At 44.5% G+C, this 16,110-nt stretch overlaps 1 protein-coding gene across 4 annotated transcripts in view; it reads right to left on the reverse strand.

Annotated features, from left to right (window-relative positions):
* LOC129821121 (diacylglycerol kinase beta-like) overlaps positions 1-16,110 on the reverse strand; it is a 162,436-nt gene that overhangs the window by 11,303 nt on the left and 135,023 nt on the right. For all 4 annotated transcript variants that reach the window (XM_055878439.1, XM_055878440.1, XM_055878438.1 and 1 more), the window contains one exon: positions 14,714-14,915. In XM_055878439.1, coding sequence (XP_055734414.1) covers positions 14,714-14,915 — 202 coding nt within the window. The remainder of the gene's footprint in view (positions 1-14,713; positions 14,916-16,110) is intronic.

Here is a 16,110-nt window from a genome sequence, read left to right on the forward strand (position 1 = left end):
CCCTGTAGCCTCTCCCCTTTACCCCTGTGCCCCGGGTATGTGCCCACTCATCAGTTATGGTCACACCGTCCTTAATCAACCAGCGGGGAAACCATCCTAAATCAGTCAGCGCAGGGGAAATCATCCTAAATACAAACATCCCCCATCCCTCTGCCTGCCTGGCCTATGGGGGCCATTTTGTGCTCCTGTGCCCTGGATGCCCACTGACTGAGCAGACATGGGACACATCCTAAATACAAACACCACCATCTTTCTGTTTCCCTGGTCCACTGGGGACATTTAACCCAGGGCGTCCCAGTGGTGGTGGCTATTTTGTCAGCCAATGCCTCGTCCTTCCACAACCCAGGGGACTAGACCGGAGCACCAAGGACGCGTCCTAACTAAACCCTCGGCTTGTGTCCCACATGGCACCCTATGCCCTAGGGGTCTACTCAAAAGTAATGCACTATTTAGGGAATAGGGTGCCATTTGGGACGCACACTCAGGCTCAGTCCCAGTAGTTTTTCCAAGAAAGAATAATAGGATTGCGATCCATTAAGAGAAAACTGGGCATGAATAGCCCTGGATTAGTGGCGGAGGGACTAGTGACACTATGGACGCTACGCAGGCACTAGTACATACGCAGGCTTCACATGACAGATGGGACTCTACAGGGACTGGACTATCCAGAAACAGCAGAGCTCTTCTTGGTACATGAGATGATTTAATAAGAGCAGAGCTGAGTAAATAAACACATACAGAATATTCAACCAAATAGAACATGTTCTATATCTAATAGCTGGATATATACATTGCCTAATAATTATATAGCAAAATGTTAGAAATGTTATACAAATGTTAAATATTTACATATTGTATTATGTTACTTTTGTGAGAGAGAGAGGGAGAGAGAGAGAGAGAGAGAGAGAGAGAGAGAGAGAGAGAGAGAGAGAGAGAGAGAGAGAGAGAGAGAGAGAAGAGAGTTTGGACACACCTACATTGGAGAATAGTGAAGACATCAAAACTATGAAATAACACTCATGGAATCGTGTAGTAAACAAAAAGTGTTCAACAAATATAAATATATTTTAAATTCTTCAAAGTAGCCACCCTTTGCCTTGCTCATCCCAAACCATCTCAATTTGGTTGAGGCCAGGTGATTGTGGAGACCAGGTCTTCTGATACAGTACTATATCACTCTCCTTCTTGGTAAAATAGCCCTTACACAACCTGGAGGTGTGTTTTGGGTCATTTTCCTGTGGAAAAACAAATGGTAGTCCCACTAAGGGAAAACCTGACGGGATGGCGTATCACTGCAGAATGCTGTGGTAGCCATGCTGGTTAAGTGTGCCTTGAATTGTAAATAAATCACCAACAGTGCCATCAGCAAAGCACCCCCAAACCATCACACCTCCTCCATGCTTCACGGTGAGAACAACACATGCAGAGATCATCTGTTCACCAAAAATCACAAATTTGGACTCATCAGACCAAAGGATAGATTTCCAACAGTCTCATGTCCATTGCTCATGCTTATTGGCCCAAGCCATTCTTTTCTTATTATTGGTGTCTTTTAGTAGAGGTTTCGTTGCAGCAATTCGACCATGAATGCCTGATTCACACAGTCTCCTCTGAACAGTTGATGTTGAGATGTCTTACTTGAACTCTGTGAAGCATTTATTTGGGCTGCAATTTCTGAGGCTGGTAACTCTAATGAATTTACCCTCTGCAGCAGAGGTAGGGCTATCTTCTGTTTACCACCCCTACCTTGTCACAACACAACTGATTGGCTCAAACGCATTAATGCCAAAAGATGGCGCCGAAGAACATGGGTGACGTTTTACATTCTCCCAACCAATTGTGCTATTTTGTAAATTTTTTTGCGTTTGTGTAACTTATTTTTTTACTTATTGTGTACACAATGTTGCTGCTACCGTCTCTTATGACCAAAAATAACTTCTGGACATCAGAAAAGCAATTACTTACCGTGGACTGGAAGAAACTTTTTCCTTTAACGAGTCCGATGAGCAGGATATCCTGCTTTCACTGGAACAGGCCCAGATCCACGCCTTTTGCGTGAAGAAAAGATGCCAGAAAAGGGGCCGCAAATGGCTGAATGAAGATGCGGACAATATAGAGCTAGCGGGATTTTCCATGCACCGACAGAACAGAGACGCTACCTCTGGTAAGACAAGGGGTGGGGGTGTGTGTCTTTTTGTCAATAACAGCTGGTGAGCGTTGTCTAATATTTAAGAAGTCTCAAGGTATTGCTCGCCTGAGGTAGAGTACCTTATGATAAGCTGCAGACCACACTATCTACCAAGAGAGTTCTCATCTGTATTATTCGTAGCCGTCTATTTACCACCACAAAACGAAGCTGGCACTAAGACCGCTCTCAACCAACTCTATAAGGCCATAAGCAAAGAAGAAAATGCTCACCCAGAAGCGGCGCTCCTAGTGGCCGGGGACTTTAATGCAGGCAAACTTAAATCAGTTTCTCCAAATTTTTACCAGCATGTCACATGTGCAACCAGGGGGGGGGGGGGGAAATCCTATACCACCTTTACTCCACATACAGAGATGCATACAAAGCTCTCCCTCCATTTGGCAAATCTGACCATAATTATATCCTCCTGATTCCTGCTTACAAGCAAAAACTAAAGCAGGAAGTACCAGTGACTCGCTCAATACGGAAGTGGTCAGATGACGTGGATGCTACACTACAGGACTGCTTTGCTAGCACAGACTATAATATGTTCCGGGATTCATCCAATGTCATTGAGGAGTACACCACCTCAGTCATCGGCTTCATCAATAAGTGCATCGATGACGTCGTCCCCACAGTGACTGTACGTACATATCCCAACCAGAAGCCATGGATTACTGGCAACATCCGCATCGAGCTAAAGGCTAGAGCTGCAGCTTTCAAGGAGCGGGAGACTCATCCAGAAGCTTATGAAAAATCCCGCTATGCCCTCAGACGAACCATCAAACAAGCAAAGCATCAATGCAGGATTAAGATTGAATCCTACTTCACCGGGTCTGACATTCGTTGGAGGTGGCAGGGCTTGAAAACTATTACGGACTACAAAGGCAAACTCAGATGCGAGCTTCCCAGTGACGCAAGCCTACCAAACGAGCGAAATGCCTTTTTATGCTCGCTTCGAGGCAAGCAACACTGAAGTGTGCACGAGAGCACCAGCTATTCTGTATGACTTTGTGATAATGCTCTCGGTAGCCGATGTGAACAAAACCTTTAAACAGGTCAACAGTCACAAAGCCGCTGGGCCAGACGGATTACCAGGACGTGTACTCAAAGCATGCATGGACCAACTGTCAAGTGTCTTCACTGACATTTTCAACCTCTCCCTGACCAAGTCTGCAATACCTACATGTTTCAAGCAGACCACCATAGTCCCTGTGCCCAACGGAAGCTAAGGTAACCTGCCTAAATGATTACTGCCACGTGTCACTTACGTCGGTAGCCATGAAGTGCTTTGAAAGGCTGGTCATGGCTCACATCAACAGCATCCTCCCGGACACCCTAGACCTACTCCAATTTGCATACCGCCCTAACAGATCCACAGATGACTCAATCGCAATTGCACTCCACACTGCCCTTCCCACCTGGACAAAAGGAACACTTATAAGAGAATGCTGTTCATTGACTACAGCTCAGCATTCAACACCATAGTGCCCACAAAGCTCATCACTAAGCTAAGGATTCTGGGACTAAACACCTCCCTCTGCAACTGGATCCTGTACTTCCTGATGGGCCGCCCCCAGGTGGTAAGAGTAGGCAACAACACGTCTGCCACGCTGATCCTTAACACTGGGGCCCCCCAGGGGTGTGTACTTTGTCCCATCCTGTATTCCCTATTTACCCACGACTGCGTGGCCAGGCACGACTCCAACACCATCATTAAGTTTGCTGACGACACAACGGTTGTAGGCCTGATCACCGACAACGATGAGACAGCCTATAGGGAGGAGGTCAGAGACCTGGCCGTGTGGTGCCAGGACAACAACCTCTCCCTCAATGTGAGCAAGACAAAAGGGGGTGATCGTGGACTAAAAGGAAGGCCCAACAGGCCCCCATTAACATCGATGGGGCTGTAGTGGAGCGGGTCTAGAGTTTCAAGTTCCTTGGTGTCCACATCACCAACGAACTATCATGGTCCAAACATACCAAGACAGTCGTGAAGAGAGCACGACAAAAACTTTTCCCCCTCAGGAGACTGAAAAGATTTGTCATGGGTCGAGAGCATCCTGACCGGCTGCATCACCGCCTGGTATGGCAACTGCTTGGCATCTGACCGTAAGGTGCTACAGAGGGTAGTGCGAACAGCCTAGTACATTACTGGGGCCAAGCTTCCTGCCATCCAGGACCTATATAATAGGCGGTGTCAGAGGAAAGCCCATAAAATTGTCAGAGACTCAAGTCACCCAAGTTAGACTGTTTTCTCTGCTACCGCACGGCAAGCGGCACCGGAGCGCCAAGTCTAGGACCAAAAGGCTACTCAACAGCTTCTACCCCCAAGCCATAAGATTGCTGAACAATTCATAAAATTACCACCGGACAATTTCAATTGACCCCCCTCCCTTTTGTACACTGCTGCTACTCGCTGTTTGTTTGTTACCTATGCATAGTCACTTCGCCCCCACCTACATGTACAGATTACCTCAACTAGCCTGTACCCCTGCACACTGACTCTGTACCTGTACCCCCTGTATATAGCCTCGTTATTGTTAAGCTTATTGTGTTACTTTTTATTTTAGTCTACTTGGTAAATATTTTCTTCTTCTTGAATTGCACTGTTGGTTAAGGGCTTGTAAGTTAGCATTTCACGGTAAAGTCTACACTTGTTGTATTCGGCGCATGTGACAAATAAAGTTTGATTTGATTTGAATTAACTTTAACACAGCACACCTGTTAATTGAAATACATTCCAGGTGACTACCTCATGAAGCTGGTTCAGAGAATGCCAAGACTGTGAAAAGTTGGGATCAAGGCAAAGGGTGGCTACTTTGAAGAATCTCAAATAAAAAAATATATTTTGATTTGTTTAACACTATTTCATAGTTTTGATGTCTTCACTATTATTTTACAATGTAGAAAATAGTAAAAATAAAGAAAAACCCTGGAATGAGTAGCTGTGTCCAAACCTTTTACCGCTACTGTATATATCTCAATCAATTCATAACTTCTGTGCATTTACTAATGACACAAAATTTGGAGTTATTCTGGGTGAGGAAGAAATCACAAATGTTCCTGCCAGAACTATTTACATTGTATATAACTTACAAGTTATACACAGTGTAACCATCATCCATGTACATTTTGTTTTTTATTGTTCATTTTTTCATAATCATATTTGTATTGAATTAAATGTATCAACTAAATATTACACAATACAACAGCAGTAGTGTTGTACCTGTATACATGATTATTATAAACTGGATTTCATTATCCTCATTGCATTTACTGAAATGCTCTACCACTATACGGCTTTGGCAATATCTACAAATTGTATTTTAAGCCAATAAAGCAATGCGAGAGAGAGAGAGAGAATCACCATGATACTTTTTTCTCTCCTCTCCAATGTTTCCCGCTCCATCAGATCTGAGCTGCTGTACTGCAGCGCTTCGACACAATGAGGTAGAACTAATAATAGAGCAGAACAGAGCTCTTACATAACACAGAAACCCAGTGCATTGTGGGATGGTTGGCGGGTAGCTGGCCAAACGACTTTTGCTCTTGCCGTGCCACGGGCAAACACACGCTGGGTATAGTACAGTAATGCTCAACAATTAGGTAAAGACTAATGTGATGCAGTGAAACATACTGTTCACAAAACAGTTCAAAGGACTACATTTTTAAATGGGATGTGTGTGTGAGAGAGAGGAGAAAAGGAGAAATATGAAACAGTTCTACAAAATAATGTTTGAGGATTGTGATCAGTCCTTGGCAACTAGTCCTGCTATTCTCCACACCAGTTCAATAGTTTTCATAATGAACCACTTGGGTACAATTGCTTTGATGATACTATGTGTAGATGTGAACCCCCTGAGAACAACCAGAACAGCCCCTAGGTACAGTACTTGTTCCAATAATTGCTCTGGTATTTATTTATAAACTAGTGTGTGTTGTTGTTTCCTTCCTCTGTCCCCTAGCTCCTGGCTCAGTCCGGCTGTCATTGTCTCAGGGTGGCCGCAGTGGAGGCCGGAGTGAGGACAGATGGTCAAGAGGAACTAGACCCCACCGTGAAACTGTTACTCCGGTAAAGTAAAGGTGCGTGGGCAGTAAAGGTGTGTGGGCAGGTGTGGCCTGCTTGGCCTGCTGACAGTAAACAGGAATGATACACATACCCATTATTAGCTCCTTTCCTCCGCTAACCTAACCTTTCCTACGTCTTCCTTTCTCGCATGCTGTATATTTATACACGTTCTGTTCACATAGCACATGCTATCTATTATAATAATAATATTCACATACTCTTTAGCTGTCTATGCAGCTCTTAAGATGCTCCAAACTATGTTCTAATGCCATTCATAAACGACACTGATCTTTTATGACACAGTTCTCATGGGAAAAAAACTGATTGACCGTCAACCTCTTCAGATATGAAGGACACTTCTGAAAAGGCTCCTATTATCCCATAAGAAAGCCTGGCTCATTGAACCAGAAGTTCTAGACTCTTGTAAGTATGTGCCAGGAAGCAATAGCTCTTCCCATAATCCTCTCTGGGTGGGTAGTTTTATTATAGTTGTATCTATTTCTGTCATGGCAAACAACACAGGAGGGAAATGAAAAATTAACCCTTCTGTTTTAGCTGTGTGAGAGAGAGCAACAACAATAATCTGTATGGCAGAGCCCTGAAATAGCCCACACTACGGCCATGGAGTGACTCAAACTAGGAGCTGTTCAGGGGGAGGGTGGGTGGAGATGACTCCTGCAGGGGAGAGGTTGTGGGAACCTGGCCAGGCTTTAACCTGCAATGGCACACCTTTTACAACACACACAGAGAGAGAGAGAGAGAGAGAGGAGAGAGAAGAGAGAGAAGAGAGAGAAGAGAGAGAAGAGAGAGAAAGAGAGAGAGAGAGAGAGAGAGAGAGAGAGAGAGAGAGAGAGAGAGAGAGAGAGAGAGAGAGAGAGAGAGAGAGAGAGAGAGAGAGAGAGAGAGAGAGAGAGAGAGAGAGAGAGAGAGAGAGAGAGAGAGAGAGAGAGAGAGAGACTGAAGAGAGAGTTGGGGAGGAGGAGAGTGGTAACAAGGGTGCTTCCTGCCCCTGTCCCGGTCACTAAAGGACCCGTCAGCACCTCCTCTCAAGTGTTCCCCTCCTCTGACCATTATCCATTTCCTCCCCATCAACAGCAGTAAATAACCCCTGACTTAATCTATAGACAGACAGTATTTTACACTCACCACTTTCCTTCCTTGCTCTGTAACTCGAGCTGGCTTGACTCTAGCTATCTCCTGTTCCCAGTTGTGTGACACTTCCATAGGGTGAACCTTCTAGTTGTAGGAGATTTGTAGGAGGTTAATCAGAAATTTGAGGTGTCAGTCTGGAGAATCAGGCCAGCAGGGTTTTCACTCTGTGGTAAACTGACTGATTGTATTATCTGTAGAGCACAGCTTAAAAAAGCATGATCTTATTGCTGCAGAGTAAACAAGTGTCATCAACAATTAGTCATAAGCTGTACACACAAACGTACATGCACACAGCTGTGTTTTCGGGAAATTTCAGGACTTTTTGGGTTGTAAAATGCTATTACCATTAAAAATCCTATTTTCCCTTACCCCTAAACCTAACCCTTAACCTAACCCAAACCTTTAAGCTTAAAGTAGAATTTGAACAAATTCAGGACCTGAAAAAACCCTTCTTTTCCAAAAAGTTTTTGTTTTCCAACCTTTTCAGGACATTAAGGTGAAATGTTAGGACATTGTGGTCCCGATAATGTAGGAAAACAAGTACACACACACTCACACACACTCCTTTCCCTCTGCCTCTCAAAGAGACGTCCTTCTCCGCCCTTCTCTGCATTCTGTTTCCCAGAAGTTAATTTAATAAAGGTTCAACTCTGTGGGATGAAGCTAGACTAAAGCACAACATTCCCTCACATGCACATGCACACACAAACACGCACACACATGCACTTGTGTGCACACACACGTGCACAAGAAAGACACACAAACACAGTGCTGTGGAGTAAATCACAATATCCATTAGAATTGCATATGCCTAGAAAACATTCAAAATGCAAAAACTCCCCACCCACTCACACACATACTGACACAGACACTCATACACATACTGACACACAGACACTCACACACATACTGACACACAGACACTCACACACATACTGACACAGACACTCACACACATACTGACACAGACACTCATACACATACTGACACACAGACACTCACACACATACTGACACAGACACTCATACACATACTGACACAGACACTCATACACATACTGCCACACAGACACTTATACACATACTGCCACACAGACACTCATACACATACTGACACACAGACACTCATACACATACTGCCACACAGACACTCACACACATACTGACACACAGACACTCATACACAAACTGACACAGACACACATACTGACACATGGAAATCATACACATACTGACACAAACACTCATACACATACTGACACACAGACACTCATATACATACTGACACATGGAACTCACACATATACTGACACACAGACACACAGACACACAGACACTCATATGCATACTGACACACAGACACTCATATACATACTGACACACAGACGCTCACACACATACTGACACATGGAAATCATACACATACTGACACACAGACACATACTGACACACAGACACTCATATACATACTGACACACAGACACTCACACACACATACTGACACACAGACACTCATACACATACTGACACACAGACACTCATACACATACTGACACACATACTGACACACAGACACACACACACATACTGACACACAGACACACAGACACATACTGACACACAGACACTCATACACATACTGCCACACAGACACTCATACACATACTGACACACAGACACTCACACACATACTGACACACAGACACTCATATACATACTGACACACAGACGCTCACACACATACTGACACATGGAAATCATACACATACTGACACACAGACACATACTGACACACAGACACTCATATACATACTGACACACAGACGCTCACACACATTCTGACACATGGAAATCATACACATACTGACACACAGACACATACTGACACACAGACACTCACACACATACTGACACACAGACACTCATACACATACAGACACTCATACACATATTTCCATTATATACATACTGACACACATACTGGCACACAGACACTCACACACATACTGACACACAGACACACAGACACATACTGCCACACAGACACTCATACACATACTGCCACACAGACACTCATACACATACTGACACACATCCACTCACACACATACTGACACACAGACACTCATACACATACAGACACTCATACACATATTTCCATTATATACATACTGACACACATACTGGCACACAGACACTCACACACATACTGACACACAGACACACAGACACATACTGACACACAGACACTCATACACATACTGCCACACAGACACTCATACACATACTGACACACAGACACACAGACACATACTGACACACAGACACTCATACACATACTGCCACACAGACACTCATACACATACTGACACACAGACACTCACACACATACTGACACACAGACACTCATACACATACTGACACACAGACACACAGACACATACTGACACACAGACACTCATACACATACTGCCACACAGACACTCATACACATACTGACACACAGACACTCACACACATACTGACACACAGACACTCATACACATACTGCAACACAGACACTCATACACATACTGACACACGGACACTCACACACATACTGACACACAGACACTCACACACATACTGACACATGGAAATCATACACATACACAGACACATACTGACACACAGACACTCATACACATACTGACACACAGACACTCACACACATACTGACACACAGACACTCATATACATACTGACACACAGACACTCACACACATACTGACACATGGAAATCATACACATACACAGACACATACTGACACACAGACACTCATACACATACTGACACACAGACACTCATATACATACTGACACACAGACACTCATACACATACTGACACACAGACACTCATACACATACTGACACACAGACACTCATACACATACTGACACACAGACACTCATACACAAACTGACACACAGACACTCATACACATACTGCCACACAGACACTCATACACATACTGCCACACAGACACTCATACACATACTGACACACAGACACTCATACACATACTGCCACACAGACACTCATACACATACTGCCACACAGACACTCATACACATACTGCCACACAGACACTCATACACATACTGACACACAGACACTCATACACATACTGACACACAGACACTCATACACATACTGACACACAGACACTCATACACAAACTGACACACAGACACTCATACACATACTGCCACACAGACACTCATACACATACTGACACACAGACACTCATACACATACTGACACACAGACACTCATACACATACTGACACACAGACACTCATACACATACTGACACACAGACACTCATACACATACTGACACACAGACACTCATACACATACTGACACACAGACACTCATACACATACTGACACACAGACACTCACGCAAAACAAAGAGTCACAGTGCTGTGAGCGTAGTGCAAATAGCAAGCAAGGCAGATCATTTAAAGGTAAGTCATGACCTGACAGCTTAAAAGCACTGTTAATCAGTGTGCCTGAGGCAAACAAACATTGCTTGACATTTGATGATATCGATTTTTCATTGACCTGAAAGGGGCCAGGAATGCCAGACTGTAATTAGGCTAGTAGTAGGAGCCATGACAGTTCACTGTTGTGATGTTCAGGAGTCAGAAATGCAGATGGGGCAACACCAATGATAAGTGCAATGGACATTGTCTCACGTCAGATGGCGTCACATTGAGTGTGTGAACTGGAGTTGTTAGCATCCCCGCCTTTTGTTTCATATGGATTGATTTGAGACTGGTCCAGAGACTTTTCATTTCCATCACAAAACACCTTAGCTAAATGTAGAATTAGGTAATGAATACTTTCTCATTAAAAACGTTGTAACGGTCCTGACCTGTTTTATGTTGTTTTTGTATGTGTTTAGGTCAGGGCATGTGTTTTGGGTGGGCAGTCTATGTTATCTGTTTCTATGTTGGTTTTGGTTGCCTGGTATGGCTCTTAATTAGAGGCAGGTGTTTTGCGTTCTCCTCTAATTAAGAGTCATATTTAGGTAGGGTGTTCTCACTGTTTGTTGGTGGGTGATTGTCTCCTGTGTCTGTGTCGATGTTACACCATACAGGAATGTTTCGGTTTGTTCGTGCGTTTATGTAGTCTGTTCCTGTGTCAGCGTGCTTCGTGTATTTGTAAGTTCGTTTGTTCAGGTCTGTCTACATCGTTTTGTTATTTTGTTAGTTATATCAAGTATAGTTCGTTTTCGTCTTTGTCTGTTTTGTTTATTTAATAAATCATCATGTATTCACAACCCGCTGCGCCTTGGCTCGATCACTACTCCACCTCTTCTTATGAAGAGAGAGAGGAACGCCGTTACAAACGTTAATATTAGCTACAGGTTTATAGTTTTTTTGGTGAGATTAACTCTGACTCTTTTTTGACTGAGGATGAAAAATGGCACCTTTGTGACATTTTTGAATGTTAGAACAGGATATTGTATGAGTGTTTGCGAGTTATCAGGCAGATCAGTGTAGACGGCTATCTGACATGAGACAATGATGTTATGGAACTTCACAAGTCACAAAACAGACTATTTGAGAATGAAATGAAAGAATGAAATGTCTTCATGTCCCAGTTAATTGGTCAATTACCAAAGTTATTGCCAAAACACTTTCACACCATAGTCCACAAAACAACAACAAAAGCTACTGTGCTCACAGCCAATATGACATTGCGTGAGATGCATTCATATACACTCTGTTCGTGTGTATGCATCTGAGAGGGGACAGGAGGTGACAGGGTTGTCACTCAGTAATCTCTTGAGAGAGAGAGAGAGAGAGAGAGAGGCTGGGGCATTGGCCTCGGAGGGAGCGTGTTTTGGTGGTCAGGTGAGAGGCCGGGGGGGAGGGTGACAACGTGAGAGCGTACTGTACAGTATGTTACAGTACGGTAGTGCTGAAGGGCAGGTCATAGAGGCTCAACTGTTGCTAAGGCAGCAAGCAGAGCCCAGTGAAGGCTGCCTGGAGGGCAGTTAAAGATTAATGATATGAGTCACACAGCTGGCAGCAGCCTCCTTGTTTGCTCCCTCTCTCTCTCTCTCTTTCTCTCTCTCCTATTCACTTACTCTTCTCCCTTCTCTCTAGCTTACTCTCTCTTCCTCTCTCTAGCTTTCTGTCTTTCCCTCTCTCCACCCCTCTCTCATTTCTCTCTCGGTCTCTGGCTTCCCCTCTCTCTCCAGCTTTCTCTCTTTCCCTCTCTCCACCCCTTTCTCATTTCTCTCTGTCTCTTTCTGCCTCTCTCTGTAGTTCAGTGGAGCCGAGGGTCTCCATGGAAACAGGATTCAAACTAGTTCAGTCAGGAACGAGAAGCACAGATGCGGGGTGGTTAAGGAAGAGAGAGAAAGAGGATGGATGAAAGAGGAAGAGCGAGGAGGAAGAGTGAGAGTGTCACAGACAGGAAGTGATGTAACAAATAGAGGACAAAGAATCTGCCTTTTCACTGCAAGGAATCTGCCATCATCATCATCATCATCCTCACTGCCATCGTCATCATCATCATCACTGCCATTGTCATCATCATCCTCACTGCCATTATTATCATCATCCTCACTGCCATCATCATCATCACTGCCATTATAATCATCATCATCCTTAATACCATCATCATCATCCTCACTGCCATCGTTGTCATCATCATCACTGCCATTATCATCATCGTTAATACCATCATCATCATCATCATCATCATCATCATCATCATCATCATCATCATCATCATCATCCTCTGTGTCATCGTCATCATCATCATAATCACTACCATCACCATCATCCTCACTACCATCATCATCGTCCTCACTACCATATGTCTGTCTGCTTACACACAGGGCATGTTTTGGGACAGTAATAACGAGGCCAGAGAAGACTGTAGGCACAAGAGAAAGAGAGATGGACAGATAGAGGGGGTGCGGCGCAGTTAAATAGGGGGAGAGGGAGCTTCTGTTTCCCTCTCTCCTTCCCCTTTCCTCCCCTCTTTCCTTTCCTCTTCTCCCCTCCTCTCCTCTTTCTTCCTTTCCCCTTCCCTCCTCTTCTCCCCCCTTTCCTCCCCTCTTTCCTTTCCTCATCTCCTCTTTCCTCCTCTCCCCTTCTCTCCTCTCTCTCCTCTTTCCTCCCCTCCTTTATCTTTCCATCCCCTCCCCTCCCCTCCTCTCCCCTTCCCTCCTTTCCCCATCTTATCCTCTCCCCTCTCAACAGAGTGAAACAGACCCGCTAGCCCAGCATCCAGCAGCCCAGCCTCTGAGGCAGTGTTCAGTGTTCTAGGTTAATTCATGGCACCCGAAAACAGCTGCTTGTCACCGACCTTGGCCAGTGGGCGCCAGGTCCTGCAAGCACAGCTCGTCCCCAATGTGTGTGTGTGTGTCAGCGGCTCGGCGCAGCTCATCCCCAATGTCCTCTGGGACAGATGCTCATGGGGGCCACAGCATCACCCGGGTGGTGCAGCGGTCTAAGGCACTGCAACTCAGTGCAAGAGGCGTCACTACAGTCCCTGGTTCAAATCCAGGCTGTATCACATCCGGCCGTGATTGGGAGTCCCCTAGGGCGGCACACAATTGGCCCAGTGTTGTCCAGGTTTGACCAGGGTAGGCCGTCATTGTAAATAATAATTTGTTCTTCACTGACTTGCCTAGTTAAATAAAGGTTAAATTAAAAATTAAAAAGTAAATTAAAAAAGAGCTGACATTCTACTGGTTGCTGGCTGGTGGGTGAAATTGTGACAGTATGAAACACTTACAAAATGACGCTAGAAGTGATTCCTCCCAGTCTCTCACAGACAAGCTTAAACAGAAAGTGCAGGCTAACTTGTTCCATATGGCAAGCCTGGGCTACGGAGCAGAGGGAAAGGAATACAAGACTTCCCTAAGTGTGGAAATGACATAGTGTTTGGCATACAACTACGAGGCTTATGTGGTCAAGAAATGACAGACCAATCAGACACAATGGATTCTTTGACACCCATTGAACCACATTACACTAAATCCTAATGGCTGAAATCAAGAACATTATATAGTGGTATATTGAAAAGGCCAGAACTGGTCCCACTTCCCACCTTAGGCCTTTTCCCACTACTAAGCCGAGCCAAGCCAACCTGAACCAAACTGTACTGAGCTGGCCTGGTTATGCATCCACATTAGTTACTGGAACTGTTCTGAAAAGGACACGGAAAAGATCATGGTTTTTGTGAAAAGGGTACATGACACTGGTGTTGCTGTGGGCGAGTTGAGTTGACTCACCCTGAACACAGAATTTGAGCTCCTTTATATCGGTGACGGTACTGGCGGGCATCCTGTCTGGAACCTTCTTGCTCATGCGGCTGTAGTTCCTCCTCTTCTTGGTCTCGCCCCACAGGTTGGAGCCGCCATGCATGCTGGGTATGTTCAGGACGGCGATGCCTTCCAACGACGTGCTGCTGAGGTCCAGGATGATACCATCACACTGAGGGAGAAAGAGAGAGGGGAAGTGATGGAGGAGGGAGAGTGAGGGAGAGAGGGGGTGGGAAGGAGAGAGAGAAATAAATACATAGAAAGAGGAGAAGAGGGAGATAGAGAGAGAGAGAGGGAGAGATAAAGAGAGAGGTAGAAAGAGTGAAAGAGACAGAGGGGAGGGGAGATGAGAGATCATGAACAAATACTTGAGACAATGGCTGAGACAGAACTGTGGACCCTAATAGATAGCCTAGAGTATCTTCAAGGAGACTTCGCAGTGCTGCTACTTGCTAATTACAGACGCAGCGGTCTAAGGCACTGCATCTCAGTGCTAGAGGCGTCACTACAGGCAACCTGGTTCGAATCCAGGCTGTATCACAACCGGCCGTGATTGGGAGTCCCATAGGGCGGCGCACAATTGGCCCAGCGTCGTCCAGGTTTGGCCGGTGTAGGCCGTCATTGTAAATAAGAATTTGATCTTAATTGACTTGCCTAGTTACATTTTAAAAAACTGTCAAAAAGGGATCCCCTTAAAAAGGTACTTAGAGATAATTGTCTTTTCTGCACATCCATTCAAGGCAAGAAATATAGAGATCACATCCTTGTGTTTTCATTGAAGCTATGCTAATGAATGGTGTCATGTGACAGTATGTTTCATGTGAACCACATACAGTATAAGGCTATCTGATACAGATTGAAAATCAAAGGGGCCTTCCACTGTGATGCAGAATAATAGAATATTGTTTAAAACAGTATCCATGTGTGGATATTGGGAGGAGCAATGGTATACAATGACTCATTTTTACAGTAGCATCACAGTGCATGTTTGTATCAATACATGACATAACGTTGCCTTTGAGCGTTCTACCAGACTGTGTGTCGAAATTCTAGAAGAAAACAACTTCTGATGTCCCAGCTAGTGATTAACTAGAAAATGTACACATTCTGCACCATCAAGGGGATGTTGTTTGTCTCAGTTTATCCAAATGGTCGTACCAAAATAACTTGGTTACTTTGACATTGTCGGTCCAAGTATGCACTTTTTCATAAAGTCCCAATCAACAAATGTGTTCAAATAAGCTAATGTAGAAACAGAAAAAGAAAACACATTCACAATATTCAGCGACCACCCTCGTTGAAAGCAAATGATGTTTGAATGTACCTCAACCCACAATTGCTGTCAGAGCAAAGAAATATTTAGGTTT

This window comes from Salvelinus fontinalis, chromosome 23 (assembly GCF_029448725.1).
Source record: "Salvelinus fontinalis isolate EN_2023a chromosome 23, ASM2944872v1, whole genome shotgun sequence".
Taxonomy (NCBI): domain Eukaryota; kingdom Metazoa; phylum Chordata; class Actinopteri; order Salmoniformes; family Salmonidae; genus Salvelinus; species Salvelinus fontinalis.